Source organism: Sparus aurata, chromosome 1 (assembly GCF_900880675.1).
Source record: "Sparus aurata chromosome 1, fSpaAur1.1, whole genome shotgun sequence".
Taxonomy (NCBI): domain Eukaryota; kingdom Metazoa; phylum Chordata; class Actinopteri; order Spariformes; family Sparidae; genus Sparus; species Sparus aurata.
Window position 1 is genome coordinate 6,833,432 of NC_044187.1, and position 24,480 is coordinate 6,857,911.

General features: G+C 44.5%; 2 protein-coding genes across 5 annotated transcripts; both read right to left on the reverse strand.

Annotated features, from left to right (window-relative positions):
• Nucleotides 1–30: 30 nt before the first annotated feature.
• Nucleotides 31–11,826, reverse strand: man2b1 (mannosidase, alpha, class 2B, member 1). Its single transcript, XM_030431728.1, has 23 exons — nucleotides 11,721–11,826; nucleotides 11,358–11,460; nucleotides 9,009–9,182; nucleotides 8,742–8,935; nucleotides 7,936–8,068; nucleotides 7,531–7,676; nucleotides 7,220–7,419; nucleotides 6,981–7,101; nucleotides 6,649–6,727; nucleotides 6,349–6,458; nucleotides 6,152–6,259; nucleotides 5,805–5,921; nucleotides 5,530–5,712; nucleotides 5,315–5,412; nucleotides 5,110–5,230; nucleotides 4,717–4,835; nucleotides 4,431–4,532; nucleotides 4,179–4,266; nucleotides 3,875–3,955; nucleotides 3,551–3,775; nucleotides 3,006–3,155; nucleotides 2,773–2,875; nucleotides 31–659 (listed from the first exon to the last, which is right to left on the reverse strand). Exons 1-23 carry the CDS (start codon nucleotides 11,820–11,822, stop codon nucleotides 556–558), a joined length of 2,961 nt encoding a protein of 986 aa, XP_030287588.1. The 5' UTR covers nucleotides 11,823–11,826; the 3' UTR covers nucleotides 31–555.
• Nucleotides 11,827–13,034: 1,208 nt separating this feature from the next.
• LOC115591586 (E3 ubiquitin/ISG15 ligase TRIM25-like) lies at nucleotides 13,035–24,395 on the reverse strand. Of its 4 annotated transcripts, none has more exons than XM_030433729.1 (9): nucleotides 23,612–24,395; nucleotides 22,810–22,905; nucleotides 19,959–20,039; nucleotides 19,356–19,508; nucleotides 18,789–18,948; nucleotides 18,629–18,667; nucleotides 17,942–17,995; nucleotides 17,005–17,079; nucleotides 13,035–16,277 (listed from the first exon to the last, which is right to left on the reverse strand). In XM_030433729.1, the coding sequence occupies exons 1-9, from the start codon at nucleotides 24,209–24,211 to the stop codon at nucleotides 15,724–15,726; spliced, it is 1,812 nt and encodes a 603-aa protein (XP_030289589.1). In that variant the 5' UTR covers nucleotides 24,212–24,395; the 3' UTR covers nucleotides 13,035–15,723. The 4 variants fall into 4 exon arrangements, with proteins under 4 accessions (XP_030289589.1, XP_030289581.1, XP_030289603.1 ...); XM_030433721.1 differs by having other exon boundaries at nucleotides 17,005–17,082; XM_030433743.1 differs by lacking the exon at nucleotides 17,942–17,995.
• Nucleotides 24,396–24,480: the final 85 nt, after the last annotated feature.

Consider the following 24,480-nt stretch of genomic DNA (forward strand, 5'->3'; position numbering starts at 1 on the left):
GCAGCTGTGACATTAACATGCAGGTCAAGATGAAATAAGAATCACAGACTTTATTATGAGCTGCTTGATGATCAGTATAAAATCAACTCTATATACACATTGGCAGACATACAAAGATTGCACTTGTTGCACACGTTGGCAGCAGAAAATGTCAGAAGATTTGTGTGTGAAGAAAGATAATCTATTAAAAAAAACAAACTGAAAGTTAGTTGTAGGGCTGAAAAATTGATTGTGTCCACAGTGCAAAAAGGCAGCTGGGCAGTAAATACTGTACGTCTCAGCAGAGGAACATGTTCAGACACACAAATAATCATCTCCTCTTCTGTTTGGACACGAGGAAGTAAAAAAAATGTTTTTGTTGAAACGATAGAAAACCTGATGTTGACGTGTTTCTGGGATCCCAGATGTGTTCGACCACAGGATTGATTTGATGTAGTTTCGGGGACAGTGGTGTGATTGTTCCGTACATTTTGCAGCAGCTCAGAGACGAACGAGAGGCCACATGAACTCGGATCGCTAATTAATCTGCAACATCTCGTTAAGGCGTGCGATCGGCTATCTGAGGCCGACTTTCAGCAGGAAGGTTCGGATCTCCATTGGCCTCAAGGTCACCTCCCATGTGGAGGGGTCTTCAAAGGTCTTCAGCAGGGGCTGCTCTTCTGAAAAAAACAATTAAAATTGACATTTTTTTTACACAGATGTCTCGCTGTCATCCTGGAAATATTCAACAGTGAGTTAACAGATCAAGAAGTCGAAACTAACCAACAGGAAAGTTAAAGAGCCTCTCAAACATCCCACAGTTTACTATTAAAGCTATAAAGCATAACAAAGTATTTATGAGTCATTATATCACCGCGGCTGTTTGATTAGTCCCTGCAGGGAGATAGATTTTACAGTTAAGTTGACTGTAATGGGAGCAGTGATTACCGCCCTCGTACGATTAAAAGGCGTTGATGGATTTCTCTGTTTTCGCGCTCGTCTCCGTCTGTCTGCTGTTCAAACTGGAACCTGAACCAGCAGCCAAGCGGTCCATCAGTTGACTGGCAGCTAACCAGCGGCGGCTTCCTGCCAGTGGAGCTGACAGATGAGACAAATTAACCAACATCTGGCTGTCTGGTGTTCAGTTTCTAAGTGATTTTAAAGTGAGAGCAGGTTCCTCTTCTGGTGTCTTTGCCCTTCATCTAACAGGAGGTTAAACACCAGAGGAGGAGTCCTTCTGTTTTCTAGTGCGACCAAAAGGATTGAAGTTCCTCTTGTATACATCTCCAAGTGCTTTATCGTAATCAACTGGACGTGTTTCAGTTTCTTGAAGATGTTTCACCTCTCATCCAAGAAGTTTCTTCAGTTCTGACTAACTGGAGGGGAGTTGCAGGCTATTAATCACTTAATCACCTGTTTAACCCTTTAAGGAACAGCATTCCAACATAGGAACACCCAGTTTTTTTGCTAATAGTTTTAAGCATCAGATCTTAACAGTATATACTCACTGTTGGAAAGCTGAGACTGTCGTGATTATTTTAAGCCCAAAATAGGTATTTCCAGACCATGTAATAGCCTTCTAAACTCACCATGACAACATTAGAAAGAGCCCTCTACTGCAAGAAGCGAGAATGCCTACATACCTTCGGAGTGTTCCCTTTTTCCACAGCTACAACTGCATGCCACAATTTTTTTTTTCATAGTTCGCCAAGAGTCCATAGAATGGGAATATCCATGTCATTTCACCCAAAACTAGCTACAAGTGCCGAACAAGCAAGAAACCCCAGGGTCTTAGCTTTCAAGCCAAGATTATGTTTCTAGGTAAAGGGGTTCTCAAGTTATAAGCCTTTGAATCTCAGCAGGCGCTCTTGGAAAAAAAGGACAATTTTTTAGTCTTTTGACTTCATATTTTGAGTGTAGCAAGCTGAGAACTGTGGCTATGTCCTAATTGTGTCTGCTGTGTCCATAGACATACCTGAGCCCTTATATCTTAGTCAGTTTATTGACATTTGAATTGGACGGAAACCAAAACCTGTGTTCCAACCTCTGTAACTCTGTGTCAGTATGTCATAGAATCACACTTACACTTCTAGAAAAAACCTTTCCAATGGTACCAAGCACATCCCTGAGTCTCAAACTATGTGGGAGCTGTCGTGCTTTTAATTTCGGTATGTCGTTTTGGAAAAAGAACCTTAAAATGGGGGCGTTCGTTAAGAGTTTAAACCCTGTGTGGGAGTGTCCTTACAGAGTCGTTAAGACCACCTCCTCTGTTCAAAGACGGTCGTTCCAGTTTGACATAGATGGATTGTTTTACTCCTCTTTCAAACCATCTGTCTTCTCTGGCCAAGATGTTTACATTGTTGTCCTCAAAGGAATGATTGTTCTCCTTCAGATGGAAGTGGACAGCAGAGTCTTGACCTGAGGAGTCAGCCCTCCTGTGTTGTTTTGTCTCCTAAGTGTACAATGTTTTTTTTTTTTATTCAGGAAGTATCAAAATCTGATGGATGAATTTCCCAGCAATCTCCCGAGCACATTCATGCTCCTTTACTGTTCGGGACACTCTGTGCACTTCCCTCTAACAAATCTTAATCTGATTGGCAGAAGTCCAATCTATTTCATTCACTTTTTCCCTGGAGGAGGAAACTTTTTTTATTCCGTGCTGCACTTTTGTGTCTCGTCATGTTTAAGCTGCTGGCTGAGCTTCCGAATTTTAACTCTCGTCGGTCCAAACCTGCTGCCATCATGTTCTGATGTGCTGCAGTGAAGGTACTGACAGGTGTAGGTGTGCTGTACCTGACTCTGGTGTCCAACTGAAACGTTTCATCTCGTCTTTCCACTGATTGGCCGACAGGTTTAGCTCAGACACGCCAAGAACATCCAGAGTGGTAAAGAGCTTCTGCACAGACAGGAAGCAAGACAGCAGTTAGAGTACTTTTTTCTTTACATACCAATACTTTCAGGATTAATCTTTATCCAGACTTTAAATTGACAACCTCACAGGTGTAAGACGTGTGTGAGTGTCTGACCTGCAGGTTGACGGTGACGGGCTGCGAGTTCACTTTGCTCTCCCAGCTCTGGAACTGATGCTCCAGTCTCAGCAGCACCGAGTCTTTGTCCCACTGACTCAGTGTGAGCAGGTGGACAGCAGGGGGCAGCGCAGCCTGCAGCCCAGAGAACTACAGACAGAAAGACAGACAGGGGAAGACCACAGACTCCAGTCATACGAGCATCTAAAAGTCCACTTTGCCTGCTGCTTCATTTCTCACGTGCACTGATTTACTGCTCCCTCTGAAAACATGTCAGCTTATAGAGCAAACAGAGCTTAAAACAACAAGCCTCAGCCTGCTCCCCTGAGAGCTGCTGAAATGAGAACAAGATCTGAGAATGCAAACACGTACGAAACAGAAAGTGGAGCGAACACAGGAGACGACCTGAAACACGAAGACGGAAACATGCAGCAGACTGACCTCCAGCACAGATCTCCTCTCATGTTTCCATGTCCTCTCTGGTTGTTGCACATGTCGACAATTGCATGCAGCAAAAATATTTCACCTGGCTCCTTCTCACTCACCTCCAGTCGAGTGTTTGGGTGCAGATCTCCGCCAGTGAACGTGAGCAGCGGCTGCAGCACCACCTCCTGGGCCAGAGGGCGGTGTGCGTCAGCCGCGCTTGCCGGACGGTCGAGGGAGAGCAGGAGGCGTCCTCGGACCACCAGCCCCTTGGGGAAGATCCCAGAGGTCTCGTTCAGAGGTTCAGCGACGCCACGGACGTCATCGTACAACAGCCGGCGGTGGAGCTGATGGGGAGGAGGGTGGAGTTTAGAGGGAGAGAGTGTTGAGTCTGATCCAGTTCAACTACCCGACATGGAAACATTCTGTATGTGCATGTGGATCACCATGATCTCCAGGGAGCCGTTGTTGATGCTGCCTCCTCCTTGAGAGCGATCCGTCACCACGGTCAGCTGGTCGTCATCATCCTGAAAACAAACACACACACACACACAGAGTACAAGTAGCAAGATGGAGTGAGAAATGAGCTGAACTTACAGTGATGAAGTTGAAAAAAGTCACATTAAAAAAAAGGTACGGGTCTTTAAAAACAAATCTATAAACTTGTTAAAAGCTTTCATTTGGACTGGTGGACTGTCTCAATAAAAACATTTCTCTCTCACACACACACACAAACATGCACACACACACCTTGATGAAGGCACGGGAGTTGATGGGGTAGTAGTTTCCAGCGATGGGCTCCGACTGCTTCAGATTCCACGTGGGCCGGAAATCCGTCCTGTACAACGAAAACAACAACAACACACACACAAATCCGAGCTTCGTTATGAGATACGGTGATGTCAGGAAGATACAAGCTTTTATTTTCAATCTGACAATAAAACGAAAAAGTTTTCGCAATGTATTTTGCAACATCTTTTATAAAAAAATCTATTCTCTTACTTCCTCTGCAGAACCTCTCTGCCGTTTGAATCTGTGTAGAAATACTGAGCGGTTTGGATGCTGGTGTCTAGACGAGTGATCACCTCCTTCCCCAGGTCATCACTGATGGATAACGACAGTGGGTTAGAGATGAAGTGATGCATTTTGGACACGATTAAGCACGGGAATGATGACTGTACGAAAATCTCTAAAAACGCAGCCTATAAAACAATTATATACTGTGACTTCTGCCAACAGACGGACTATAAATACCACTTTACTGTATATGTGATAAAAACAAACCCACTCAATGGGCACCGGTCCGACCGTCCACTCCAGCTCGAGAGCTCTGCTGTCGGCGTAGAGACGAACGACCTGAGACACCCAGGGAGAAAACCACTGCCTCACCTCCTGCACAGCAGGGGTCTGGAGGGAAGAGAGAGATGATAACAATATAATAAATAATTTTTAAACATCTTCCTGACTCACAGCGGTGAGTTGCAGAATCCAGATGTCTTCAATGTCACAACAGATGTTATCCAGCAGCCGGTTATTCATAAATGAACAGGTGTTTAAATAAAGCCATGTAATTAACTCAATGGACTCCACTTTTTTAAAATTATATGCTCGTGGATTTAAAATGGATATAAAGGATTCATTTTAATGTGAGAATGTGAACGCGATGCCGCTCGCTCTCGACCTGAATGCTCTCCGTCTTGGCCGTCTTGCTGATGACGAACGGCGTGGACGAGTTGGGTCTGAAGATGTAGGCGCCTGAAGGCTGGATGCTCTCCACGTTGTTACCGTCACTGGCGTTGTACCTGGAACACGCAACACACACACACACATTATAAAACCAGTCATCTACAGGTGTGTTTGTGTGTGTTTCTATCAGAGACACCAACCAGTAGAAGTTCTGCGTCAGTTTGATGGTCTGTTTGGTCTCCAGGTTGCTGAGGCTGCTCAAGAGGCCGGTGTCGGGGTCAAAGGTCACTTGTAGGAACTTGAGCATACAGACAAACATATAGTCAGTTTTCATGCTGTTTCCTTAGTTTGCTGTCTGTAAATCATTATGTACCTATTTCACATGTTCATATGTGATAACGCTGTGGTTAAGGACCTTGTTCTTGATGGCTGTGGGTGTGTGGTGCTGTGTGGACGCAGGTGGAGGCCCGTTCTGAAGCAGGGACACGGAGTAGGTGGTGTAGCCCAGAGGAGGCGCCTGCACCTGGAACACCAGCTCGTTGACGGCGAAGCCTCGGCTCCTCCTCACCTCCCGGGTGGCTGGGGACACTGGAACCACCTGGAACGAAGACAGAGAGGAGCTGCTAGCTTCATGTATTTATTTAGTGCAAAAAAATGCTTTAAAGTCTTAAAACACACACAAAAACTGACCTGGCTGTCCACAGATTTGCCGTTAGCATCTGATACGACATACGCTGTGCCGTTTACCGGCAGTCTGACGGGCCAGGTGACGGGGCGAGCAAGAGGGTTGTAAACATTGACTGAGAACTGTGAGAGAGAGAGGCATTTTTCAGTCACAATACTGACAGATTAAAGACAAAAAGGTTCATATAGAGTTTATATTTACACTAGATATAATTCTTTTAACATTAAAGGTGAACATTTACTTACAAACCTGCCTTTGTATATTCAAGAAAGGAATGTCTAACATCTGTCTACATATGCATGAGTATATATATATTCAGAGTAACACATTTAATTTTGTATGGGTGCGTCACCTTTTTACTCGACTCGGTGAGAGGACACACACTGATGTTGAGGTTGTCACAGTAGATTCTCTCAGCAGTCGAGCCGCTCAGACCAGCAAGACTGTTACTGACCAGAACCTGAGAGAGAGACGAAGGGTGCGTTAAGTCCTGCATATAATATTCAGGATTATTTTGAGCAAGACAATGTCGTGTGAAGCTCGACACACCTGACAGTGCTGCCAGCCGTTAGCTAACCTCCTGGCGTAGTCGTTCGCTACGTGCTGCTTCTCTGTGCCCGACACAGCGTCGTGGTGCTGAGCCACCGCCATGGCTTCCTCTGACAATGACAACACAGGAAAATAAATATTAGTCAGTCCTTTCTCTGGTCTCCATTCAGATTTATCAACAGGTCCCACCATTACTCTGCCTCTGTCTGACCCGTGTGATGTAAAGTATATGAATTGCCCGACTAGCCAAATGCCATCAGTGATGTTTTACAATAAGAATAAATAAAAAACAAATCTCACTCATAGTCTTGCTGTCACCCACACCAAAGGGACCCCTCCTGGAGACCGGACCACCCAGTACCTCCAGCTGGTTGCACATCTGTTATGATAAAAATATACATAGTATACTTATCTAGTACTTTAACCACTGTCAGATGGAGTAATACAATGTTAGCAGAGGCGATTGTTGTCCTAGAAGATGAATCTTTTTGACTTTGATGATCTGTGACCTATGCCATCACACTACATGCGTAAATGGCAAAATGACACAGCATTTCATACAATATGTCAGCATCTTATTGTACATGCTGTGGTTTAGGATACCCTTTAACAAGCTAGCTCCCCAAAACTACCTGCAGGTTGCTGTTGCTGATCCTCTCGTAACGTTTCAGCGCCGGTCGGCTGGTGAAGTAGCCAGTCCAGAAATCATGAGCGTCGTCCGCATAGGGGAAGAAATCGTCGTTCTTCAAAGCCCTGAGATTTGAAAGAGGGTGAAGTGGCAGCATAAATACACAAGATAATTTCTTTATGATGTCGTGGGTATAAAATCGGACATTGCTGCTGCAACAAGCTTATTTGAAGTTCGTAATACCAGGTGAGGTTTGTTCTGTGCAGCTCCTGGAGGTAACAAGAGGGGGTGGAATAGAGCACGTTGACTTTGATGCCGTTGGCCTGCTGCGCGTTGACGTAGTGGATCAGCTTGTCCAGGTTCTTGTACCACAGGTTGGCATTTTCATACTGGAAGTCCGAGCCCATGGTCATGATGATGTGATTGGTCTTATACACCGCAGACTGAAGAGGAAGAAGATGAGGAAGTTATAAATGGCTAACAAAAAACATGATGTAACATATATTTATTGTCCTACTTTTGTAATTAAAGAATTAAACATATGTGTTTCTAACCTGACCCTCGGCGATGGCGAGGAAGCGCTTCACCACATCATCAACGTTGTAATCCTCCAGGTCAGGGTCGTCTCTGATTGGTGCATCATCACAGGACTGGTCCCAGCAGAAGCCCTCAGGAGGGTTGTACCCGTTGGGAAGGATCCCTGTTAGGTGGGGGGGGCAGAGAGAAAAGGTTTAAGGGGCTACATGTAAGAATTTGTGTCTAAAACATAGCATAATAATGCCACTGTAAGCTACTTGTCTGGATTGTTAGCTGCATGGCTAGCTATGCTAACAGCGGCCACAGTAATCAGCAGGTATCGGTTACTCTGGTGGTCTGCTGTCCCCTATATGTTTGAATTGATCTTCAACAGGTGGCCAATTCTTAAATATTGCACCTTTAAAAAGGGTGAGTTAAGTTACCGGTGAAGAGGTCAGCCATGGGGGGTGTGAGGCTGTCAGAGGCCCTCCATAGAAGCTCTTGCTCCCTGTACATCATCCTGCGAGCCCGATCCTGGTAGTCCAGACGACCAAAGAAGAAGCCGTCATACCCCATCTGGAAGATCACACAAAGAAAGTTAGTTGTCATCCCAGGAAATCCCCCATAAACGTCAAAAGTGCCGTATTGACCCGAATATAGGACAAGGTTTTTTTTTGATGAAAATTATGTGAAAAAGTGGGGTCGTCTTATAATCGGGGTCTAACCGTTGACACATGCTGATAGTTGTCTGGGTCGCTACACGACCGCACCGGCAGAGGGCGCCAGCTTATTGTAGAGACGTCACTGACACTGTGGCTGCGGTTATCTGTCAATCACAGCGGAGAAGAAGTGACAGGAGATGAAACATGGAGAGACGCGGTGATTTTACGGAGCAAAGTGGATCAAAAGTGTGGCAAGTTAACAGACATCTGAGGCGGAGCTATGATGCTAATTTTAAGATAATGGTGATCAATGCAGCGGAGGCGCCAAACAACTGTCAGCCAGCCAAGAAATATGGAGTTACGGAGTGTAACTTCCAACGATGGCGGGTCCAAAAGACCGTCTGATAACGCTAACAGTAAGAGAAAAGCTTATCGTGGTCCTCTTGACAGGAGGGTGAGTTTGTTATTGAGAAACGAATTTTGGTTATCAGTCTTTTTCTGAAGATTAGTCTTGAAAAGAGGGGTCGTCTTATAATCAGGGTTGTCCTATATTCGGGTCAATACGGTACTCCTTCAAGATGAACTACCTGTGCAAACATGGAGGCGTGTTCGCGGGCATGGCCAAAGGGGTCAATGTGCCAGGCGACACGGGGGCGACCACAAGGCCCAAACGTCTCGTTGAGGAACCTCAGGCCCATGGTCATCTGGTCGATGACAGCGCTGTAGTGGGTGGTGGCCTCGTCACTCATACACCAGCCGCCGTTCACGAACTCCAGGCGGCCTGGATAAAAGAGTTCAGTCAGTTTACACTATGAAACCCTTCTAGTGTGAATGCAAAGTGTCGCTTCATGCACCTTCATTCACCAGCTGCTTGACTGTCTGCTGCATGCTGGAGCTCTGCTGTCTCCACCAGCGGTAGAAGAACGCCGTCTCCACATAGATGAACCTCCTGTCCGGATTCTTAAGCAGCTGATCCACAACCGAGTCCAGGATGTACTGCACCCCCGCATGCTGGATGTCGTTACGATCTACACACGGTTACACAAACACGCACAGATACACACATAGCTTAAGGACAGAAGTCACATTAATTTATAAAGCAGGAGTCACAACTTAGAGAAGATGTAAGGATTCATAAAACTGTGGCTGCAAAAAAGAGTCAGGACATTTTTGTGGACTGTGATATCAAGCGACAGACCGGCTAGTAGTAGAAACACATCAAACAAATCATTTTACTGTATTCAAAATTGTTTTGTGCTTTAGATCCAAAACCACGTGCTAACATGCAGTAAGATACATCCACACACACCATCTGTCCAGTGCAAAAGATCTTTGCTTACATAACCACACACAGCAGGTGACCATCAAGGACAGATGATGGTCACCTGCAGAACAGGTGGCTGTTCTTACTATAAAACGTCATGTGATGCTGAAACAAGCAAGTTATAAAAGTTATAAACTAAAACTATAAAACTGTTAACAGTGTTTTTAAGTGAAAACCAGGGACAAGAGGCATATGACAGGACACAAAATGGAGAGAACTCAAGAGGTCACTTCTAACCCTAACCCATGAACGCCGTTATAAACACCAGTAAAAAAAAAAAAAAAGTGTTGTAAAAATGGACATTTGGATAGCAACATGTGTGGACTGTTGACTGGAATAAATATTTCTACATAATGAACTCAAATGTATTAAATCAAGTGTACAGATTATGTAACTGCAGTAGTAGTGTATATTATTTTATTATACTTTTCCTCAGAGTCGTTTTTTCCGTAAGTGTCACCTCAGCTCATTGGTAAAATAGATTTTGCTTGACAAAGTATAATTCCTGTATGTAAATTTAGGTTTTGCTTCCTCTTTTAAAAAAGGGGGAAGCAATGCTGTGTGTGTGTGTGTCAAAAGTCCTGCATTCAAAATCTTTCTTAAGCAAAGAAATGGAAGAGTTTAATAAAATCAAAATATATTCTGAATATGAAAAGGAAAAATACTCAATTTGTAGTAATAATTACTCCTTCTCTGTGTTTTCCTCATTATTAATGCTGTTTTTGGATAAATGTTACTGCTGTTCACCTTTTTAAACTACCTTATACTGTTCGCTAGCTTAATCTACAGCATTGCATCATATTCTATAAGACTGTCACATACTTGTACCACCGCTGGTCCTGTTAAAGTCAACTTTTATAAGTTCAGAAAAACAGCCCTGTTTTCAGCTTTGTCCAACTAGCCCAAGACGGTTCGTTATGAAATCTCCATATTATCTAGAAAATATATCTGATGAGGTTAACATGCTAACCAGCTGGTTCCATCCTGGTCCAAAATCCTGAGCGTTAGGGTTGACTCACTGTCAACACTTGCTGTGCCTCAATTCAGGGTCTGCATCCTTCGAAGGACTCGCCTTTGCAGTCTTCAAAGGCGAGTCCTTCGGAGAGACCTTGTTAACCGCATCAACCGTTGTTGAATGGGACGCCTTCGGAGCATTTCCTGGTTGCGTCACCAGATGTTTTAACCTTATGTCATGATTTCTGCCGCCCAGGCCCTCGAAAATGATCTACGCCACGTGAAGGATAGTAGCGGTGCATCCTCCAAAAAGAGGGAAAAGAAGGCTGCATTTGTGGGGTGCATTTGACTGCCTACGCGCTGCATTGAGACGTAATTGGCCTTCAAATCCTCCTCTGAAGGATGCAGACCCTGAATTGAGACACAGCAACAGACCAGCTGCACTGCTAATTGAGCTAACAGTAGCTACAGTTAGCAGCAGATTGTGGTAACTCTGGTGACATCCTTCTTTTTATTTGCAGTTTTGTATAAAGTATGGATCATTTATACTTCAGTAAAAGTAAAGATATATTGTTAAATATTAATTTGATGTAAGTGACAGTTAGTCATAGTAAAAGTGAACATGCTTACACATAGTTATACGTATGTTTATCGTCAGATCTGTTATTCAGGGTTTATCTGATCATCAGAATCAATTTGAGTGCCCTCTTGGCAATTTCTTAAAATTAAAAGAACACATCTGAAGTGACATCATGATAAAATACCTTAAAATAAGTATTTCCTATTCTGTTTCTGGTCTTTTTGAACAAACTAAAACTGAAGTCCCCTCTTAGACAGTGGAGAGATGTAGTGCCCTGTTGCAACATTGACGTGTATGTATGTGTAAGATAGTGTGTGTGATAGTGTGTGTGTGTGTGTGTCTGACCTCCATAGAAGTACTGGTCTACAGTCTTTAGCCAGCCGACGTCATCATGTGTGTGAGGGACCAGGTGGACGTTCAGCATGTCGGGCTTGGTGGGATGACATGACTACAAACACACACACATACACACGAATACACACTATAGGACACATGTACAGCACTGGACTACACTACTCTACTGTAAAGAGAGAGAATTACATTATAATTCAGAGACATTTTAGTTTACATCCTCAGTTTAGTGTCATGTCTTCTAACGAACAGGAAAGTAAAAGACTTGATGAGTGAAACTGAAAGTGTAAACAAGCAAAAGTGACAAACAAATGACGAAAACACTCATATAAAGTTATAAACGTGAACATGGCTGACCTCGTATCCGCAGGTGGAGGTGTGTTCGGCTTCCTGGCCGAGAGGAAAAGTTAAAACCCCGCCGAGGAGGAAGAGAGAGACGACCGTTAGCTGCAGCGACATGGCCGCCATGTTGGAAACTACAGCGCGAGTCACATGACGTGTGTGTTTATGTCCGGAGAGGTCACGTGACGAGACTTCCGCCCAAATATCGCGATGGGAGTTTCGTCCCTCTGCTCAGACTGTCAGGCAGCTCAGAGGAGGAGGAAGGCACAACATGAGGAGTGAAGTATGACAATAATTATATAATCTGTTGAGTTCAACAGTATTATTATTGATTTACATTCATGCAATGACAGAAATTTAATTGGACAATATAATGATATATAGACATGACTTCACAATTAAAGGAAAATAATCTTCATACTTGACATAATTGACAGATAAATAAAAAACAGACAATTAAAAGGAAAATACAGACTAGTCAGCAACACAAGAATTTAAAAAATGACCGTGCACCTTGATGGCTAAGGAATTCAACTACAGACTGCAGCTCTTGAGCAACTTGTGGCTCCTTTGCTGTGACTTTGACAGCAAATGACATGAAACTGATTGATTATCTGGTTATTTTTATACACTCTGCTGTCGGTCTGGAGTGATTCTTACATTCACAGAATGTGAAAATGTGTCACCTACACACAAAATATTTGTTCTGCCTGGTTGAAGAAAAAAAAAACATGGACTTTAGTCAAAATTGAACAGAAAACGTTACTGTTTTTAAAGCTTAGATGCTGCTATGTGTTTAATTTATTATTAAAGTTAGCTACTGTTCATTTTATACATTTTCACAGGGAGGATTCAAGTTGCCTGCAAATAGTTCTGTACTGCTACTCTTTGTGTTTTGTTGATTATAACATCTCCCAATAAAAATAACATACATTAAACTGCTGCACCAAATCAAAACATGATATTATTGAGTTGGAAAAGCCAAGTACTGTTATTTTTGCACAGCCAAATCCTCATGGCTATATAATTTATTTTATTTCATTTTTTTAGATATAGTTTTAGTAATTAATATATTCAAATTGTTTTTTGAAACGTATGAGTATGTATTGCATTCTTTCCCTTGATTTAAACAGCACTAGTTTAATTTTAAATTCTGTTTCCTGTATTTCTCACACTTCTGAATTGTAAATCTTCTCTTGTTTTGCTGTAATGTATGATTACACTGCCAACAACTTTCAAACCCAGAGGAATCCGTAGTCGAATTCAAGGTAATGTTGTGTTTCATTTGGTACCAACGTTTCCAGTCCACAAAACAAAACACCCTCACACTTTCAATTCAGACCTCAGTGGATCAGTTTATTGCGAGTCAAGGTGGAATGAACTCATTTTGGAAAAAGCAACACAACAACAACAACAACATACATACATTCAATAACTTTTACAGCCACGTTAACGAATGGTAATTGAAGTACAGCGAGTAAACAGGTGGAGAAAATGCTACAAGATAAGAATATACAGCTTGTGGAATAATGCACTTCATGGCAAAATAAAAAAAAAAGTGTTTCTTACTTTGGACTGATAAAATAAGGTTGGCAAATTCAGAAATATATCTTTCCAAGAAATGCTCCCGTGGAACTGTTACAACTTTTTAATTAAAATTCTTACTGTACTTTTTTTTAACAAGCCTTTAAAAAATGTTTTACAAATAAAAGATTTCGATGTGCTTGCGTGATCTTTGGAATTAAAATACTCGATTCCTTGCTAACGGTTTGGTTTTAAAGGCCTCACACAGTGCTCGGTCAGGTGATCGACAATCCTCTGGAATAGTAGCACCGTTCAAAAAACAAAAACTCCAATGAGGCGTAGAAAAAATAATCCATGAAAAAACCTGTGGCTACAGTATGGCATCCGTTCAGATGGAGGACGAGGTCGCTCAGTTAGCAGTGCAGGTGGATTAATATCCCATATAAGGCTACCATCAAACTTTTCAACCTTGACTGAATGGATATGAGGTAATAATAAGACTGGACTTGATTATATATGATTGGATATGAGATTAAGAAGCATGCACAGCACATTTCTCTGATAAAACACAATTAAACCAGTGTTGCAACAGTAATATATTCTTAAATCATTAATCATGTTACTGGATGGTTGTGGAGTCTCACATGTTTTTTTGCCTGACAGCGTTAGAACGTCACTTTTCACTTATTGTTACTGAAAATGATTCATAAAGTTATATAACATGGATATGATATGAATGTAAATCCTATTGACAGGAGCTTGAAATTAAAAAATGAAGAGCTGCGGTAGTTCACCATCTGAATTAAGTGTTGTTCTCTTACCAAGAATCTACTTGAGAAGACTGCGGAAAGCATAAAATCTCCGTCAGCAGCTGTTTAGCTTCTCTCAGCACAGACACTGAAAATGTAGCCACACATGTTCCCTCTGTTTCAAGTCCTTGAAGCTAAGCTAAGCTAACTAGCTGCTGGTGGACGAGTCCTTTCATTTATGGTACTTTAAAGACTCACCCACATAAAAACAATGACCTCAAACAGCCTCAAAAACATTTCATATCACGTGTAGCTCTTCCTATCAAAAAGGCCAAAACATAATATAAGAAAAAAATAAAAGCATTGGCTACCGTACGGCCTCCGATGTCTGGAGCTGAGGTCAGTTTTGCAGGTGACATGAGGTCTCTGATGTCACATGGCAGTGAGGTGGATACAGAAAAATCTCTCGCTGTTGGTATTCAAGTAGTTGTAGGTATTAAATATTCAGCCTGTTGTTGTAGGGAGTTCAATAAAGTATAATAAAAGTCCACCCTCTGATACTGAACAATGTGTAAAAAATGTATCATAAATGTACCTACAAATAGTTCTAGTACAAAGAAAAGAACATGAAACACAAATCAGAGTGAATACTTTGAGTGTTTTTGTGAAGCTGACTCAGGCTGAAAGATATTGTACCAAACTGATTATTAGAGAACGGATGATTCTCATATATTTCCATTCAACACGACACTTCTTTACTCAGGCTCTTTTTTCACAGGAGACATTTTGACATGTCGCAGAAGGAAAAAGCAGAAGTAAAAATTATATTAAAAAATGCTGCTACAAAAAATTGGAGCACTGCGACAGCATGTTTATGTTAAAGGAGAAATATTATGTTTATTTAAGGTTCATCATTGTATTTTGGGTTACTAGTAGAAAAGTTTTACAGGCTTTAAACACATCAGTTTTCTCAGACGCCTCCCATTTATGTAATCAGCTCTGATTGGTCAGTTCATGCACTCCAGAGACAGCATTGTTTACAACAACAGAGCAGCTGTCAATCAATTCTTATTAGCCGCTAGGCATAAGCTACGCAAATGTGTAACTCCACGATGTAGCGTGATGTCACAAAGTCACGGAATTAAAGGCGTGATTACTGGCGAGGCGTTTAAGGAGCGGTGTTTTCTGTGGGAGAGAGGAGCTTCTTTTCAATTTCCACGATCTTTCACATGCATGAGAATATATGAAACACTGAGGGAAGGAAAACAAATTAAAAATCATTATACGTCTCCTTTAAATACTTTTAATTTTACTTTTATTTCTCAGGAAAAAACGCAGGACAATTCAAGTTGGCAAGTATGCTGACTCGCTGTCATCACTTACTGGGTCACTGCTGTTTTAGCAACACCGGTGCTTGTTCCTACTATGACATGTCATTACGTATGCTGTGAAAAATGCATTTATGCTTTACAGCTCAGTGCGACTGAAATCCAAAAGGGTATTTACAATCAAAGAGAATGTTATAAAAATGCAAAAGGAGAATCAGCAGAGACGTGCACACAAAGAGAGACTATGGAAAAAGTCATGTATGGAAAAAGAAAAGTGATCCTGACTGTAATGATTCTTCCTGACATTGTTGTTTCTGCACCAGCAACCTCTTCATGTGTCATATACGTAAGCAGAGTGAGCAGCCCTTTCCTGCAGTGTTTCAACGAAGGGTCTTTGGATGAGGAGCAGGGGAAGCGTTAGGTCGGGTTTCCGTTGCCTCCGTCATGGGGGCAGATGAGCAGGGTGGAGTCGAGGTCCAGACGGAAGGCTGGGTACAGCGGCTGAGAGAACGGGCACCGAAAGGTGTGCAGGAGCACCACTGTGTCCGACACGCTGTAGAAGGACAGCGCTCCTTTCTGGCGCTCCAGGAACACACCGATTCTGGGGCAGGGCGGCGCCGCCACCGTGGTCTTTCGGTTGTCATGCCAGGCAGCGTATCCGGCCTGGGTGCACCTCAGACGCCAAGAGTTCTCGTTGCGCCCCAGCAGGCAGGGCTTTCCACCGCCTTTACGTCCGATACCTCGGTAGGTGACGCCAATGTCGACCCATCCCCCACCCCTCCACTCCACCTCCCAGTAGCTGGCACCACCAAACTGGCCCTCCCTGCACAGGACCTGGGCCACCGAATCAAAGCGCTGCGGGTGAGGAGGGTAGGACTGGGGCTCCTCGCCACAGTGGGCCCCCTGGGGCCCCTCGAGGAGGACCAGGGTAGGGTGGGCGGTATCAGGGTCCAACGACAGACGACTAGAAACTGGGGGGAGAAAATTAGAGAAGGAGTTTATGGGGAAGGAACTGAGATTTTTACAGTCGCAAACAGAGTAAAAGCAATCTAAGGTTACAGCCTTGATATGTGGGAACTTGGAAAGAAGCTCTAGAAACAGTAATGCTGGTCCGTCAGTAAAACAATTAGCAAAATATCTCAACAACTATCGGATTAATTGCCCTGAATTTCACCAAGTCTTGGCTGGAATCATCAAAGTTGAAAACATTTCTTTGCTGTTTCAACTTTCGAAGTTTTCCGAAGTCCCAGAGTTACGTGGGACACAGACTGACCAACAGACGTTGAGCCGTCGGGTGTTTCGGTTGACATTTTGGCACGGTTAGGACAGAGGACACATTCGGCCTTAATCCTCGTCTGACCAGATGAATAATTAAAGCCTGACAAGGCGATTGAATGCCATTATCCTGTCAGCTGCCCTGTTTCTGTTGGGACAAAACACTGGTCCTAATGACGGACCTGGATGTCATAAATACAGTATGATCGCCATCCATCATTGATGAGGAGCCGGACCAGGCTCTCAGATTTCTTTTATTATCTGTTGAACTGGAAGCGTGGAGATTATGGAAAAAGGAGGAGGAGAGAGGGTGAAACAAAGAGAGGAGAAATGATGCAGAGCGGAAAGAAAGAAACATTTGTGAAGAGGTGGTCCATGTGAGAAGAAGAGGGTGGACGATAGAGGATAGAGATGGTTACTTACACCTGAGGAAGACCGCCCTCATCCTCTGATCAGCCGGCTGCAGGGACAAAGAGGAGAGAGGGAACGACACCGGCACTGCTGAGAAAGGAGAGAGACACAAAGAGAGACTGGTATTTAATAGTTTTGGAAAGGAAACAAAAGACAGGAAGTGAAGAAGAAAAAGAAAAGGGGCGTGATTGAGACAGAATGCAGAAAAATACGTACAAAACATGTTTGATTAGCAAAAACAGGAAAGAACAAGCAGAGTAACAGAGAGCCCACACAGAGAGAACAGCCTGGATGACATAATACCAGTAAATCTCATTAATAATGATATTGATAAGCAAACTTCACCAACCCTCTGTGCATGCAGCATGAGTACAGAATACTAAAGTCACCACGTGTAGAGTCTATTATCGAAGTAGCATCTTTTTATTCTTGACAATCTGAGGCAGTCTTTGTGTATCTGAAGCTTTTAGTCCATTTATTTCACCACCAGATGGCTCCAAAGTATGGACTGATTTTAAAATCCTACACATGGTGGCTTTATCAGTGGTTGAGCATTCTGGGAAATAGACCCAAGTGCTTTTTTGCTGAGTTTTGGATGACAGTGTTGACCTGTGAGTGACTTAACATTGTCTACCGACCGACATAACAAGTTATTATCATCTGTCCGTTCAACAGAAGAAGCTCGGGCTAGGGAACAGTTAGCTTAGCTTAGCATGAAACTCCATCTTTACAGGAAACTCCATAGATGTGAGACTGATGTAAATCTCCTGATTTGACAAGACAGGGAATAAATGTGTCATCCAAAATTAAAGTATTCCTTTAAAGTTGATAAATTAGCCCGCTGGTTTGTTTGTTTGTTTGTTAGTTAGTTAGTTAGCATGCTGAAGTCGGCTGCTAGTGTGAGTTAAAGGGTCAGTTCACCAAAAAATGCCCACATGTCTCCACTTACCCCCGTGTTGCCCTGCGGATTGTGTTTGCTGCGGTTTGGAGTTCTCTGCACCACCTCCCCCCATAGAGTGGATATGAATGTTTTTTTATGTTTAAAAAAAAAACAAAACACACAAAACAATATCAACAAGAACATTAAAAAAAACTCTGAAAACTGTCCACAGCTCATCATCTTGTTGCCATTTGGCCCCAAACTTCATTTCATGTCTGGATATGCAAATTTAATGCTGTCTAATTAAATTAAACAATTCCAAAAGATGGATTTGAATTAAAACAAACAGCCAAATGTGTATTCTGGACAATTTCTTCTTCTCGACTCCTCTGAAAGAAGATGTTACAGGAGCAAAACAGCCCTAACTCTAAAAACTGACCAGTGCATGAATGTTGTTGAATGTCTTCCCTCGAATCTAAACAGTCAGACTGAATTTAATCGCTTCCAATTGAACCCAACTGCACTGATCAGAGCGGATCAGAACGGATCTGGACGAGAGCCAGAGTGCGTTGTTATCAGACATCGTCCTGTCCTCTTCGTCGTGAATAATTAACCCGTCCAACTGTCCCTCGCAGTGTTAAATGTCATGTCAAAACCTGCAGCCTGGTAAAAATGGGTCACCTCCGACTTGACACTGTCACACAGGGTGTGTGTGTGTGTGTTTGTGTGTTTGTGTATCATGTTTCTCACGCTTACCTTTTACACACTCTGCACCCGACACGTAGTTCTCGTTGACTGGAAGAAAAAAGTGATTGTGGTATGAAACTGAGCCATGACCATTATATCTGCACGTCTGAATGTTTGGTATATCATCTTTATCGACCCGTCTTCCCGCCCTGGGGGTCACCAGTCGTACCTGCTCTGCTGATCTTGTCCACCTCCTCCCTGCAGACCTCCTCCACGCGGCTGCGGAGATGGCACAGCGCTCTCCTGGCGCCGCTGAAGGCCTCCGTGGGCAGGCTGAGGGCTCTGGAGTGCCGACCGGTGGTGAGAGCGACGCATAGCAGAGGAGCCGCCTGGGTTGGATAGACAGCGAGAGTGGAAAATACAGGCTGGCATCACATCCACAGCCAGCACTCCCTCTTTCCCTCCGTCCTTTAATTCCTTGTACAATTGAGTTCTAAAATAGCACTTAAGCGGCGTGCGGTCTCTTTCCACCGGTCACTGCTGACTCATTCTCCTCTCTCCCTCCGTCTGCAGACTAATCTCTCCGGGGCATTTCTGGTGACTTCTTATGGTCGGACAGGATGCATTAGATGTAATGGGTCTGTAATGTATGAGCTGCTAATGTGGACGAGTGGAGGAAGATATAATATGTCAGATCTCCTAATTAAGAGGACTAAAAACCGACAATATATTTTGTCTTGTCCGTTCCTGTTATTCTCTCTTTTTCTACCCTGGAGTTGTTCCGTTTCCTCCTCACCTGTAAGAAATGTGCGTTGTCCTCGGTTTGCAGAAGCTGACTGATCTCCTCGTCTCTCCTCCTCAGCTCCTCCAGGTCCTTCTCCAGCATCTCCACGTCCCGCTCGGCCCTCCCGACCACCGCTCGCTCCTTCGCCTCCAGCCTCGCTCGGACCTACAACAGATGAGTTGATGTTTCCTCACAGATCCATGAGTGTTTTTAAGGGTGTGCTGATCCTTCAAATCAAAGTTTTAGCTTAATAACTTCAAAATGCAACTTACTCCCGAGACCTGCAGACTATTTTGACCATTGATTGATCAGTGTGAGTAAATTTTAATGAAGAAAAGGTCAAAATATTTTGATTCCAGCCTCTTGATTATGAATATTTTCTGTTTTCTTTCCTCCTCTTTGACAATAAATCAGTAAAGGTCACCTTTGTCTTTAGGAAACATTGACTTTCATTAACCTCCTCAGATACTACGCTTACTTCCTCTACGGCTACTCTTCTAAGCAGTACTGTCACTACTGCTGTGCTGGATCAGAGAGAGAATCACTGCTATTAAAACCATCTCTCTACAACTATTGGCAGCATTACAGCTGCTACCTGTAGCGGCTGCTCCTCACCTCCGCCTTGGTTTTCTCCAGGCGCAGTGCCATGTCTGCAAACAGAGCTTCACCGTCCTCCAACACGGCCGACGCTGACACCTGAAACACAAACAGTAAGAAGACATATAGTTCAAGGGCAAAGAGAGTTCAAACTGTCAGGAAACTTTCACCTGCCCCTTTTAGATAGACAAGGTGGCACATTTGCAGCAAGGTAAAGGCTGCAATGTGCCGCCTTGTCTATCTAAAAGGGAGGCGTAATATTCCTTCTTTTCCAAAAAGCCACCACTTGGCCGCCACTGTGGTAGGCGTACAAATGTGACGTGACGTGAAGCACGAAGTTGGGCGTGAACAGTGAAGCAGGTTGAATTTGTCTTCAAAATAAGAGCTTTACGTTGCACCTCATTGGAGTTTAGAACTGAGTTCTTAGCAGGGGGCTTTTAATTTGAAAGTAGCGACCGTTAGTAGCTTGCCGCTACAACAACAAGCGGACAACGAAGACAGCTGCAGAGACCGAGGAGACGCTAGCATCTCCTGGACCTCAGCGGCTGTCCAGTTGCTCATCTTGACGTCCGCCGATGAAGTGATGGACTGACTGCTGTGATCAGCTGTTTCCTGGTTTTATAACTTCCCGGCTGTGGGTCGCACAACAGTGCACGTCATCGACACCTCCGGCCACCTCAGACAATTGCTGGATTTCGATAGCAATGGAGGTGGAAAAAAGTGTACCCTCCGAGGTGTCATATTGGCAGACCAAAACAGACCACTAATTTACCGCCTTCTGTCTAAATCTGTGGACCTAGCCGCAAAAAGGACGGCCAAATTGGCGGCTTGCTGCCCAGTATAAAAACGGCTACTGTCTCCAGTGTCCTCCAACAGGAATCACGTCAGATTATGTGAGTTAAGTTGCCATTTTACTGAGACTCAAACATCTGTGTCATCATAACACAACATGTGTTGTAATACACTTTATCTCCATCCTGTGAAAAAAAACTATCTAAAAATATCTTCCATTACTGCATTTTAGAAAAAGAGCAAAGGGCCAAAAACACGGCCCTGAGGTACCTCATACATCACATCTGTACATACTGACCTGCAGTCCGGCAGATATACACGAACATCTGTTACGTTCAAGCCCTCGCCAAGCAAGTTTATACAACCAGATAAATCTCTCTGTGATTGGTGGTATGCTGCAGTTTTAAATCTAGCGGACCGGTTTTGTGATTCACATCAAACAACCAAATATTGGTTAGACTCGTGGATGTGTAGCGTATATAACCTGGATCCAGGTTTGCACGGTGGCCACTCGGGGGGATTGCAGCCCTCAAAAAGCATTTTTCCCCAAAGACCATCGAAGTAATACATTCATGTATGGTGCAGACTATTGCTGTCCCAATCCGAAGTCTCCTCCAAATGCAGCCCACAAATGCTTCTTCTTTTCACTCTTTTTGGAGAACGCACCGCTACTATCCTTCGTGGCCTCACATATTCCAAGATTCTTTGTGCGCCGAGATCGTCACTTTAGCGGGCCTGGGCGGCAGAAATCGTGACGTAAGAGTAAAACATCTGGTGACGCAACCAGGAAATGCTCCAAAGTCTAGACTGTCCCTTTTAACAACGGCTGACGTGGTAAACAAGGTCTCTCCAAAGGACTCACCTTCGAAGACCACAAAGGCCGGGTCCTTTGAAGGATGCAGAGCCTGAATTGAGACACAGCATATCTCCTGTCAGGGTCTACAGGTGCTGCCAGGTTGTGTTAATAACCCTAAAAAAAAGGCTTATAGAGCATCAAGGAACAATTTAACTCTCTACAGAAACAAATCAGGAATCAGGACAGCAGAGCAGTGGAGATCAGAGAACTAACATCCAGCCAACTGATAAAAGGTGGATTTCAGTTCCATAATTTAGAGCGATAATACTCTCCTCCACTCCGCTGGACGGGTGGAGAGGTGGATGCTCAGGGGAGGCTTTCCTGGAAGACAGAAGGAGTGGCATAGAAACTGGAACTTAAATTAGCCTTGCAGTGGAAACTGATACAACAGCTCCTGTGAGGCTGTGTGTGTGTGTGTGTGTGTGTGTGTGTGTGTGTGTGTTGAGCCTCCAGTCAAGTTTATTTATGGACCTTATCTCGTGTGCTTTACAGAGCACATACCATAATACTCTCCTGTCTGCTGTATATGACAGATATGAATGATTCAGCTCAGCGTTCAGCTCGCAGATGATTCACACAAACACTACAAGAGATTCTTTCACCTGAGAAATATCTAAAAGAGGTCAAAACAACTCATTCATCACGACTGTGTCCGTCTGTCTCGGTGCTTCTCCAACGTCAACCTCCCGTCTCCGTCAGAATTGATTTTTAAAACTTTTACGACTAGTTTATGAGGCTCTGAATGGTTTTAGCACCTCCATCTGTCTCCGCCTCTCTACACCGCCTCTCTACACCGCCAACCGCTGCATCAGCTCCAACATCACAGAGTATCAGCGAAAACAAGAAGTATGAAGTGGCTACCTCCACCCTTCTTTACATCATCCACCTACATCCACCTCTCTTTCCTTCATCCACCTACGTCCACCCTCCTTCCATCATCCACCTCCCTCCACCCCTCTTTCCTTCATCCACCTACTCCACCCCTCTTTCCTTCAGTAACCTACCTCCACCCTTCTTTCCATCATCCACCTACCTCCACCCCTCCTTCCTTCATCCACCTCCCTCCACCTCTCTTTCCTTCATCCACCTACGTCCACCTCTCTTTCCTTCATCCACCTACGTCCACCCCTCTTTCCTTCATTAACCTACCTCCACCTCTCTTTCCTTCATCCACCTACCAAACAAGAGTCGTCCCCTGGTCTGTGTGTGGGTCGTTCTCACCTTCAGGGACTCCAGGCTCTGTTGGAACTCCTCCAGCTCTCTCTCTCCACCTCGCGTCCTCTCCTGAATGATCCTCTGAGTCTCCTGGAGCTGAAGCTGAAACACACAAACACATAATCATCAGACAACGAGACAAAAACACACTGAACACCTTTCAAAATAAAAACCCCTTACTCTCCATCACAGTGAGATCAGTAAATCAACAGGCGCGGCTTTATTTGATATAGCTGTTACTTTCTTACTTTACTTTCTGTTCTTACTTTCTCAGGTTACGATGAAGATTGAGGTGCAGATTTGATGCAGATCCAAATAAAAATCCAGATCTGGTGGATTTTACTGTTTTTTTAGATAACAGAACAGGATTTATTGAACTAAAGAGGATGTTGGAGGCCTTGGCGGATGTGTGAGGACAGATAAAGTCTCTGGTTTATTTCTGGCTGTGTGCTGATGACAGTAACGAGGTTTGATACGATGCAGGAAACACTTTTTATGCAATTATTCCATTGGAACAGATGAGATTCAGTTAAATCTGCCTGTTTCTAAGAGGAACTGAGGTTCGTGTTGGCTCATTGGTAAACAGTCAGCAGGTGATGGGTGGGGTTTGTTGTGACACCTATGTGGAGGTCCAGAGGGAATCCAGATGACAACAGCTGGAGTGTTTACATGCTGCTGTCTGAGGATCCTCCACAGCGAGAACATAATGTGTGAAATAATCAGAGATGGTGTTTTCTAATAAAATACTCTAAGGGTCAGATTTTTTAAGACTTTACTAGATGTAAACCCTTCAGGTGTGTGTCTGTACCTGTCTCCTGGCTCTCTGCGCGTCCACACCGTGCACCTCCTCCTGGTCCGCCTCGCACAGCAGGCAGTCCCCGCTCCACTCCACCGCGGCCTCCGCCTCGGAGCCTCCCCCCGCGGGCTCCAGTCCGAGGCGGTGCTGCGCGCACAGCCGCTCCGCCAGGCTCTCCACCGCGGCCACCAGCTTGTGCCGCCGCAGCGTGCCCACCTCCCGGTGCGGCAGGACGTGGAGCTCGCAGAAGGACGCCAGGCACACCAGGCACGACTTGACCGCCCTCAGCTTGCTCTCCGGCGGGCAGAAGTCGCACGGCACGTCCCCGACGCCCCCGAGGTACAGCTCCGGAGCCGTGACCATCTCGCTCAGCTTGAGTTTGCCGACGACCTCGGCGAGCACCGTGTTCCTGCGCAGCACCGGCCGCGGGCTGAACGTCTCCCGGCACTGGGGGCAGCTGAACTGGCCCGACTCAGCCTGGTCCCAGTAGTTGTTGATGCACGACATGCAGTAGGTGTGTCCGCAGGGGGTGGACACCGGGTCCTTCAGGATGTCCAGGCATACGGGACACCTGAACTGGCTCTCCGTCACCGAGATATTCGCCTGGGCCATCGCTCCGGCGGGGGGGGACGGACGTCTCGGGGGCTCGGATGGGTTCTGATCCGCCTGTTGACTCCGGGTTCCTGTTGGTGAAGAAGCTGGTCCCGACTCCCGGTGTGTTGTTGTGAAGAGGAGGGGTGAGGATCCAGGAAAAACCCTTCCGCAATGTCATCCAGCCCATCACATCTAGAAGGAGCTCTGCGCCCTCAGCCTCGACTTACAGGCGACGATCACACTTAAAGGTTCAGTTCACCCAATTATTCACTTCATTGTATTTTCAA

Bases quoted from the DNA above. Each gene is read 5' to 3' on its own strand.
- LOC115591586 (XM_030433721.1), bottom strand. From the start codon at position 24,211: ATGGCCCAGGCGAATATCTCGGTGACGGAGAGCCAGTTCAGGTGTCCC. The intron at 22,906-23,611 runs GTACAGACACAC...TGTGTGTTTCAG, and splicing joins CGCAGAGAGCCAGGAGACAG to CTTCAGCTCCAGGAGACTCA. The intron at 17,083-17,941 runs GTAAGTGGAGAC...CTCCTTTCTCAG, and splicing joins ATCCGCAGGGCAACACGGGG to CAGTGCCGGTGTCGTTCCCT.
- man2b1 (XM_030431728.1), bottom strand. From the start codon at position 11,822: ATGTCGCTGCAGCTAACGGTCGTCTCTCTCTTCCTCCTCGGCGGGGTT. The intron at 8,069-8,741 runs GTAGTTCATCTT...GTGATCTTCCAG, and splicing joins ACGCCTCCATGTTTGCACAG to ATGGGGTATGACGGCTTCTT. The intron at 5,922-6,151 runs GTGACGCACCCA...TCTCTCTCACAG, and splicing joins TCACCGAGTCGAGTAAAAAG to TTCTCAGTCAATGTTTACAA.